At 40.1% G+C, this 10,089-nt stretch overlaps 1 protein-coding gene across 2 annotated transcripts in view; it reads left to right on the top strand.

Moving 5' to 3' along the window:
- LOC137391693 (epidermal growth factor receptor-like) overlaps nucleotides 1–9,800 on the top strand; it is a 74,981-nt gene extending 65,181 nt beyond the window's left edge. For both annotated transcript variants that reach the window (XM_068078219.1, XM_068078220.1), the window contains 14 exons: nucleotides 47–172; nucleotides 2,230–2,399; nucleotides 2,771–2,945; nucleotides 3,039–3,222; nucleotides 3,368–3,522; nucleotides 3,679–3,825; nucleotides 3,921–4,118; nucleotides 4,302–4,457; nucleotides 4,666–4,888; nucleotides 6,787–6,935; nucleotides 7,516–7,722; nucleotides 7,808–8,030; nucleotides 8,205–8,324; nucleotides 8,448–9,800. In XM_068078219.1, coding sequence (XP_067934320.1) covers nucleotides 47–172; nucleotides 2,230–2,399; nucleotides 2,771–2,945; nucleotides 3,039–3,222; nucleotides 3,368–3,522; nucleotides 3,679–3,825; nucleotides 3,921–4,118; nucleotides 4,302–4,457; nucleotides 4,666–4,888; nucleotides 6,787–6,935; nucleotides 7,516–7,722; nucleotides 7,808–8,030; nucleotides 8,205–8,324; nucleotides 8,448–8,701 — 2,487 coding nt within the window. In that variant the 3' untranslated portion in view covers nucleotides 8,702–9,800. The remainder of the gene's footprint in view (nucleotides 1–46; nucleotides 173–2,229; nucleotides 2,400–2,770; nucleotides 2,946–3,038; nucleotides 3,223–3,367; nucleotides 3,523–3,678; nucleotides 3,826–3,920; nucleotides 4,119–4,301; nucleotides 4,458–4,665; nucleotides 4,889–6,786; nucleotides 6,936–7,515; nucleotides 7,723–7,807; nucleotides 8,031–8,204; nucleotides 8,325–8,447) is intronic.
- Nucleotides 9,801–10,089: the final 289 nt, after the last annotated feature.

Here is a 10,089-nt window from a genome sequence, read left to right on the forward strand (position 1 = left end):
ATAATACAGCTGTCATAGATTATCATGCATCTCAGCTCTCCTGTAGGTGTCAATAGCGAATGAAGACGCTACAGACATCATAGAATGTCTCAACAAAAGTGCCTCTTGTCCATCAGGCTACTTTGCCAATAGGAATTCACAAGGAAAACTCGCTTTTCTCAAGGATTATCAGGTATTGCTATGCTACGCAATATCTACTGGCAAGACTCTCTCTTTAAAACCTTAACAAATTAATCCGAGATAATTCAGTTTGTGTTTTCAAAATATTGCATTACGAGCGAGATGTCTTGGCAATTCCTGCTACTAAAATAAAACTACCCCGAGAAATCTCAAGTCTAAATGAAACTAATTCCGCATAACTAACACTTGAGAGAGTTGTGTTCACTTGTAATACCAATATAATTGACTAGTTTGCTGTATAGGAGTTGCATAAAATACGTAAAATTGTGATAATTATATTCGTTTGGCACACATCACTAAATATGTTTTTTAAGGAGTTAACATCTTGCCTTCTGATATCCTATGGGGCTTCACATGTGTATGGAGATCGAGTGTTCTTTCGATCAGATGTTCACACACTCTGTGAATTACATTGTGCACCATATATTCAATGCTTGATGCATATAGTAGCCAACTAAATATATCTCAGTTTGTTGGTCTGTTGTTTGTGTGTCCAGTTTACCAATTCAAGTCAAGCAAAGAAAAAAGGCTAGGCTGTCCTTACTTTTATTATAGATTTTATACAAGATCTGTTGGTTCGGCATATCGGAGTTGTGTCACCACTTTTACTTCTAGCCGCTATTTCAGGTTACGAGCTAATTATGTACTTATTATTAAAAATATTATCTTTTGCGTTTTTTTTTTAAAGTCTTTGAAAAGCCTTATATTCATGACCCCTTTTTTAATTTTTTTTTACAAGTGTGCTGTTTCAATTTAAACACTTTCAATTTCTGGTTCTACTAGCAACTATTTTCGAGGTCAATCGCTAAAAGCTGTAAAAAACTAAAACATTTTCACATGGACAGTCGTATTTTGTATTATCTCGAATAGGAGTTGCCTTCACAGTCTCTGTCCGTTTGGTCAGACAAGGAACCCTCGTGCACTTCACTACTTCAGGAATATCTTCAGATGCTTCCGATATCCCAGTTTTACATATTTGTACCAGTACAGTTATATTCAAAATTTCGGTGGTTAGCTTCTGCTGCAACAGTAACCTTTTTATACGCACCTCTATGTACTCATTGTTTATTTTTCTCTTAATTTATTTGAACTGCACATGAATGTTTTTCTCATGATATGAAGTTTAAAAGTTAGAATGGTAAATGTTGTATATGTTAAATAATGTTAAAATAAGTTTTCTGTGCAAAGACTTTATTACTCACCCAATTCGGGCATTCATCTAGTATATATACAGGCAAACTCAGATAATTCGCCCTCGGATATCTCGAACACATGGTTAACTCGAACGGTTTTGTTTGGTCCGTTCCCGTGCAATGATAAATTACTTCAGATAACTCGACCTCAACTTCGTTAACTCGAACAGTTTTTTGCCCAACGGCTACCGAGACGGTTGTTATCGCTTTAGAATATCACTTTATTCCAAGCCATAGAGATAAACCCCAACTTTTAGTAGTTTGTAGGCGTCGTTATTACCATCATCGAAATATTACCACCAGCAAAATATTTTTGTCAACGACTTTTCTAAAGGTTTGGTGAAATTTGATTTTTACCAAACATCTGCTTAGCGATGGTCCTACGAAAGCTAGGAAAAGCGAGGTAACCTTCGCGTAAACTTAAAAAAAAATCGGCAAAATTGATCTTGGTTAAAACGGGATTAAAACGCTCAAAAGAAAAATGTATTTTCTTCGAAGCATTTCAGCAGCGATCAAGTTTTGCCAATTTTAATCTGAAAATGTCCTGGCAATCACATCACATAAAACAACAAACAAAGCTCAAGTGATAGTAAAATCTCTATACCTTCTGATAAAAAAATTTTAAACTTCACATTAGAAGCATTTAATTTGAAACAAACCATTCATGCTTTTGATTTATATTATAGTTTGTATATGTACATGTATCTACTAATAAATACATGGACTTATGACAGTGCTCTGATAACTTGAACGCTCTGATAACTTGAACACTTTCACTCGGTCCGGTGAAGTTTGAGTTATCCATGTTTGACTGTATATATATGACAACTTCATTGACATAGTGGTATTGCTACAGGTGTGCACAAAGTGCCATCCCCTCTGTCTAGAGTGCAATGAACAAGGCAACTTTCGCTGTCCGAAATGCGCTTTCTACCGTAGTGGAGATGAATGCTTGAAGAAATGTGGCTCGGGTTTTTACTCTGATGAAACGACAATGGAGTGCTACCCTTGTCACCCTACATGCCGGTAAGCTCTACTGCCCAATTCTATTTCCACATTTCTTTTGAATTTGGCAAAAGGGTTTGTTCTGTGGCCATGTTGTTTTGTGGCCACGCTGGTCTGTGGTCATGCTGGTCTGTGGCCACGCTGTTCTGTGGCCATGCTGGTCTGTGGCCATGTTGTTTTGTGGCCACGCTGGTCTGTGGCCACGCTTGTCTGTGGCCACGCTTGTCTGTGACCACGCTGGTCTGTGACCACGCTGGTCTGTGGCCATGCTGGTCTGTGGCCATGCTGGTCTGTGGCCATGCTGGTCTGTGGCCATGCTGGTCTGTGGCCATGCTGGTCTGTGGCCATGCTGGTTTGTGGTCATGTTGTTTAAACCAGAACTGATATTACAGGCATCAGTGTAGTGGCAGCACTGCATGGGATTGTAAGAACTGCCTTCATTACAAGGTCTACAACAACAGCAGGCCGTCGTCTGCCGTCTCTTATAACATGAGTGCTTCCTCACTCGTCTATTCTTCCCTCATATCTAACCATTCTGTGTCTCTCAAAGAATCTCCGGCTAGATCTGTACGTACTAAGGCTATTTCCCTCAATTGTGAATCATGCATTCACACGCCAACTCAGATAGAAAGTAGAACCTGTCATGTTTGTTTTCACTAGTATTACTGCACAGAAACACCGGACTGTCCTGTCAGTCAGCCAGACATCAAGCAGGAACAACTGGACACTATCTGTATGTCATTCGGGAGGAGCATGTCTCCTGGGCAGAATGTAAAGATGGCAATCACCTCAGATACAATCACCGGAATCGTAATCGGCATCGTGGTTGTTGTCTTTTTAATCTGTGAGTATCGCTAGTCATGCAGGAATCTCTTGTTGGAACAAGTTATCCTCCATAGATTGTTATCACTGATTTACTCTTCATGCAATAAAGTGAGCCTTTCTAAAATAATGGCTCAATGATGTAGTGTTTCTGTATCATTCTTCAGTGGGTGGTGCGCTTGTATGTTGGTGGATACGCAAGAACAAGCAAGACCGAATGCAGAAACGGAAGTGGACACAATTGATGGCCGGTGGTGCTAGCCTAGAGCCTGTCGATCCATCTTCTGCTGCCCCTGACATGAGCAAACTTCGGCTAATCAAAGTGAGTTTGTAGTAGAGCGTATCTTGCCTGTGTTTTATCATTCACTGCTCATCAGCCAAACTGTGAGAAAATAAATAATCGACTCTATGATTGTCGGGAGTCATAGTTTTGGAGGTTAGTTTGCCTGTTCTGCACATTATTGTCTGTTTTTCACAGGAAGTTGAGCTACGCAAAGGGGGAATTTTAGGCTCTGGAGCCTTTGGAACTGTGTATAAGGGAGTTTGGCTGCCTCGTGGAGAAAATATAAAAATACCGGTTGCTATAAAGGTATTACAAGAAGGCAACTCTCCACACCAAAATAAGGTAAATATATAGTTTTATCTCGTCACTCGTAATAAATAGTGTTGATCTGTTGTACTGATGTTCACGGATAAACCCTGTGGTTTTGTGGTTGATAGGAGCTGCTAGAGGAAGCAAGAGTCATGGCCTCTATAGAGCACCCATGCTGTGTGCGTATTGTTGCCGTGTGCATGACACAGCAGATGATGCTGATAACACAGCTCATGCCACTCGGCTCACTCCTTGACTATGTGAGGAACAACAAGGACATGATTGGATCTAAAGTCATGCTCAACTGGTGCGCGCAGATAGCCAAGGTTTGCATCTCTCGAATGCTCTTCATCGCTTCACCTCAGACCACTTCATCCACTGCTAGCCCAAGCTCTTTTTATATATATGCGTGTACTTTATTTCTTTGAGCAACATTATGTGCTTCAATGTCAAGAATTCTAGGTCCACTTTTGGGCAAATGTTTGTAGCTCTTGCATTCGTGATTGCAGGGAATGATGTATTTGGAGAGTAAAGGGGTCGTGCACCGGGACCTGGCTGCCCGCAATGTTCTCGTTAGAACTCCGAACCAAGTAAAAATTACAGACTTCGGACTTGCGAAACTTCTTGACTATAATGTCGGCGAGTATCACTCTGCTGGTGGGAAGGTATGCGTAATATGTAACACGACTTTTACTGGGTAATAATGTATGTCAACATGGAGTAGAACATTCACATAAAGATGCTCGATAATCAGGTATAGACAGTAGGTTGAGACAATGAGATAGTGAAACAGAATGGTGCTATGGATATAGACCATAGGTTCTAGCAATTGTTACTTACAGCATGTACATGTATCTCTTTATTTCTTTACAGATGCCCATTAAATGGCTAGCTCTTGAATCCATACACCACAGAAAGTTCACACACAAGACAGATGTCTGGTCGTATGGTGTGACGCTTTGGGAGATGTTTACGTATGGACAGAAACCATATGAAATGACAAGACCATGGGAGGTGCCTGAGCTTCTCGGCAAAGGAGAGAGACTTCCGCAGCCAACTATTTGCACCATAGATGTTTATATGATCATGATAAAATGTAAGTATTTTTATTAATACGGTAATTATAAGCAAAATAGTGACAATACCTTGGCTATTATTGTAGTAGATTACGAGGTACTACAATTCAGTAATATCGGCACTTTTATATCACTAGCCGAATGCCAGATGTTGCACAGGTATTAAAAACAGGTTATAAATAGTGGAGGGTAATGTAGTTACCTGTCATTTGCCATTAGCCTGGCACATTCCCATTGGCTAATTTGAGTAAGCTAGTATCCGTATTGCTAAATTTACCAACAAGAGACTGAAGCAATAGTGATGTTGCGTAACGCAGAGTGCTATCGCTCAATGAATTCATTGCATATCGTGTAGCTCAATTGGTTAGGTTATTGCCTGGTGAACGGGAGGCTCCTAGATTGAATCCAGTATGAAGCAAATCGTTCATTCCTAGGTTGTAATAGCTATAGCCAGACAGACCGAGCAACGATAGACTTTGAGATTTATATAGTTTGAGCTCATCAGTGTTATTACAATCAATGATATACAGCTTTCCAAGGATAGCCGACGGCTATCATAAGGGAGGGGTTTAATGATGGAACTCTGTTAGGATTGTGGGCTATCATAAGCGAGGGGTTTAATGATGGAACTCTGTTAGGATTGTGGGCTATCATAAGGGAGGGGTTTAATGATGGAGCTCTGTTAGGATTGTGGGCTATCATAAGGGAGGGGTTTAATGATGGAACTCTGTTAGGATTGTGGGCTATCATAAGGGAGGGGTTTAATGATGGAACTCTGTTAGGATTGTGGGCTATCATAAGGGAGGGGTTTAATGATGGAACTCTGTTAGGATTGTGGGCTATCATAAGGGAGGGGTTTAATGATGGAACTCTGTTAGGGTTGTGGGCTATCATAAGGGAGGGGTTTAATGATGGAACTCTGTTAGGATTGTGGGCTATCATAAGGGAGGGGTTTAATGATGGAACTCTGTTAGGATTGTGGGCTATCATAAGGGAGGGGTTTAATGATGGAACTCTGTTAGGATTGTGGGCTATCATAAGGGAGGGGTTTAATGATGGAACTCTGTTAGGATTGTGAACTCTGCTAGCCTTGCCGTGTTAGGTTTTGGAAAACACGACTCGCTGTTATCGTTTCATTAGCTCATTCAGTCAGTAGACCCCGCGGTTCACAATAGCAAACCTTTCTACAATGTAGGGGTGATACCTAACCAAAATAATGGATCCATGCAAAATAAAACATTTCAAATTACCTACTTTTAGTAATTTTAAAATTGGTAAAGGTCGTAGTATATGCTTAAAGTTGAATATAATTTACCCGAAATTACCCGAACAACAGCCTTTTTTTCCTAGTTTTTGATTAATATTTTGCCACCCCTAATATAAAATGACAGAGTCTTTCATCGTTGTCACATTGTTTTACCTGGCCAATAATATGGGACAGCAGGCAAAGCTGTGCAGTGTAGTTTTCATACTCAAAATCTAAATACAAAACCGAATTTGGGCTATTTTACGATTGTGACTATTAATATCACGAATGCTTGCGAATGGCAACTGACTGATCATAATGGTGACAATATTGGGATACTATATTTATTTGACAACAAAATGAATTCAATAGATGAGTAAAATAACCACTATAGTTCATAATATTTGTAAATTTGCCATGGGCTTTATTCAGCATATTTGTTTGTTCGGGTGTCGTGTTCGGGTTCATCCCAGCAGAGCTCCATCATTAAACCCCACCCATATGATAGCCGTCGGCTATCCTTAGGGGGCTGTATATTATTGTTACAATTGACAAACTTGTAATTTATTCTTGATAAAACCTAACTGTGGACAGTCACGTCTGTAAGAACATTGGCATTGGCTAGTCACTGGCCATCATGTACCAGCCCCACCATTATCTTGCCTCTTTTAGGTTGGGTTATCGATGCTGACAGCAGGCCTAGCTTTGTTGAACTGTTCGACGAGTTTGCCAAGATGTCGAGAGATCCCGGACGCTATTTAGTCATCGAAGGCGATTGCCACAGACGACTGCCTAGCAGTAACATAGACAGCAGAGAACTTGTAAGTTCATCCATATGTGTATGTGGTGTGTGTGGTATGAGTGTAAGAAAGCCATCTAGGGCTTTGTTGAACAGGTCTATAGAGTTAGAGCTGCCATAGAACAGGAGCAATTGTGGTTGGATGCCATTCCAACCCCACCAATAGTCTTTGTGTACTCTGATCACTGACCTACTGATCATAAGCAAGCGCCCTAATTACTGAACCCCAACTGCTCTGTATCAGTCTGTTGTGTGTTTAATCTTACTATCAGACTCTTCAGCACTATCACTGCGAGCGTCTTTCTACGACTTGAATTATTCATTTTCGAAACCTATTCATACACACATGAGCTAAAGCCAATTTACTTGTATATTTTTGTATTTGAACATTCTAACAGCCCTGCAAAGATTCTCTTTTTAGTTCTGTCGGTTTTACTCATTAGCTTATGCTTGTGGATATTATTTTACATTCACAAATTATGTTTGTCAGTGTAGATGCATCGTTGCTAATATTTGTTTCACCCGAGGGTTTGTGCTGTTTTACCTGGTACAGCCTCCTTGAATGTGTGTTTTCTGCGATATAATTACGCTGCTCATTGCAGCTCACGACTTCAGCTACAGAGTTGTGTGAAGACGGGCCTGAGAGACTAATGGAGGCAGATGATTATCTTAACACAAATGATCCATCACCTTTCTCTGATGAAGTCCCATTTCCTCTTGCGGCCCCGCCACCCGTTCCCTACAGCAATGGAAATCTTCCTACAAGAACAGCTCAGGGCAACCATATTTCCCTTTCTTTCTCAAACATAGTAAGTGTATTGGTAGAACAAGAGATGAACGTCGCAACAGCTGTGACTAGCGCTCTGAACAATCTCATATACATGCATATTACAGACGCAGCCACGCCAATCACGCTCAGGGACTAAAGCTATCTATGTTAATGATCTTTCCACAAATTCGAGCTCACCCTCTACAGACACAACTCCTAGCAGAGGGTCCCCAGTGAATCCGGTTGAGCAGAGGCAAGTTGATGATGCGCAGAGCAGCATGACTTCACTAAAACCTCTGATGGATCCATCTCACCAGAGTCTTCTTTCTATTCCAGAGCTCAATCAAGGTGGATAGAACCAAAACACTTACTCTAATTTATTTCTTTTTGTGTGTGTTTTTGCTTTATTAAGTTAAACTAGCTGGAACATACAACTCTGTGCCCATACTCAGCTTTTGATGGTTAGTTATTATATTAAGACTGTCATTTTCTTGAGTCCGAGTTCACCCGCTACATTTTCAGGGAGTCCAGAGCCACCAGACTACCATACGTGCCAACAGACTCAACTACCCTATACGTATGACAATGGCTACCTTCAGCCTTTGTCACATCCAACCTATTCGGATGACTGCCCATTGCCAGGTAGAGATACATGGGTTCAACACTCTCTCTTTCTAACACTTTTTACTCCCCATTTTACTGTTTCTTAATTGCTCTGTAAATTTATGATTATTTGCATGACCGAGTAATCATATGGTGTTTCAGTCCATGATGCTCCACCCACACCAACCATCCAAGCAGCAGAAGAGAAGCCATCTCGCTCATTCAGTTTCAGTCTTCTCGATGACCCTAGTAAGCGCATTTTTGCCAACCCTGAATACTTTGAAACTGAGGACAGCACAAACATTGATGAGGAGATTAATGATGCTCTGCTACCTCAGCAGAACAAAGAGTATTATAACAGTACTGCTGCCTTTGGCAGCGACAGCTCAGCTAGGGACAGCTTTATAAGTAGCTGAAAGGGAGCTGTCAGGCACTCCCACCCTTCCTCAATACCCTCCATATTTTCGCACAACTGTTAGATTCTTGTGATGCCCCCATCTCGCACATACGCGGCTTCATTCCGCTATCAAAAACTTGGTCTAGTCCTACTACCTCAGTGACCTACTCGAGTGGCCACTCCACCAACAACTCTTGTTACCTGGAATATCATATGCTTTCATTGTATCAAACCATGTCAATTTCGTGTTAGATAGACAGACTGCGAAAGCATATATATAACATGTGACTAGAATATGTAACACGAAATGTTACTAAGAATATATGATTAAGACTATTGGAGGAGTAGAAATGTGCCTGGTTACTGAAAGGCATATTGATGTAAGATGTTATTGGAGCTCATGCATGATACTCTTGAACAAAAGGAAATTTTTGGTCTCATATTACCTACGGTATCCAGTTACACTTTGCGTATACCACTATTTCATCAATCTAGCTTTACTTTTAATTATTATAAAATGAAACCTACAGACTATAAAGACGATGGTCAACAAACTCTGAATGTCATAACCCAGCCGGGCATCGTACAAACATCCATCTATAGCAATTTATATTTAGGTTCGAAAGTGATCTATTTGCTCCTACCACTTGGTTGCTATAAATGTAGTGCAATGCTGTCAATAATAAATATAATATAAATACTCCCATGATGCAATGTTTTGTTTTTAGCTGAATTTTCTCACCAATGTTTAGCATATATAAGTTTTTAAGAGATGTAAGTCACTCCGAAGTGTCGTTATGTTGTACACTTGTGTACTTTTCAAATCGACAGTCAGGCTTTCACTTAAACTGTTTTTCCTGCTTTATCTTTTTTTACAAGGCATAAATTGACACTCCATTTTATTTTTCTAAATTGTCAGGCTTTTATCTTTAGGTTGCCTATGCAAATGTTCTGTCTAACCCGCAGCCAACATTGACATTTGGATGGCTTCTAACCCCTCATCTTAAATTTCTGTATGGGAACTTCTAGCCTCTCGCAATCATGTTCCTTTTTTATCTTGTTATATCGTATTTTGTGAAATTGTATATTTTTTAATTACAATACAATGTTGCAATGACGAAAAATTTGTTATAAACATTCACCAATTTACACGATTTTTAAAACCACCTGAGAACAGCGAATTGAAGCCTTGATTGTCTGTTACATATCATGCAAGTTCTAAGATTTTTATATTCCTTGCTGTGTCATCAAATATCGTATACCAACATAGTGTCTGATGCTCACCAGGCTCCCTCAGGTATTCTAGCTTTCTTTGGTCCACCTGACCCAAGTTCTAAGATTTTTATATTTCTTACTGTGTCATCAAATATCGTATACCAACATAGTGTCTGATGCTCACCGGGCTCC

Source organism: Watersipora subatra, chromosome 3, assembly GCF_963576615.1.
Source record: "Watersipora subatra chromosome 3, tzWatSuba1.1, whole genome shotgun sequence".
Lineage (NCBI taxonomy): Eukaryota > Metazoa > Bryozoa > Gymnolaemata > Cheilostomatida > Watersiporidae > Watersipora > Watersipora subatra.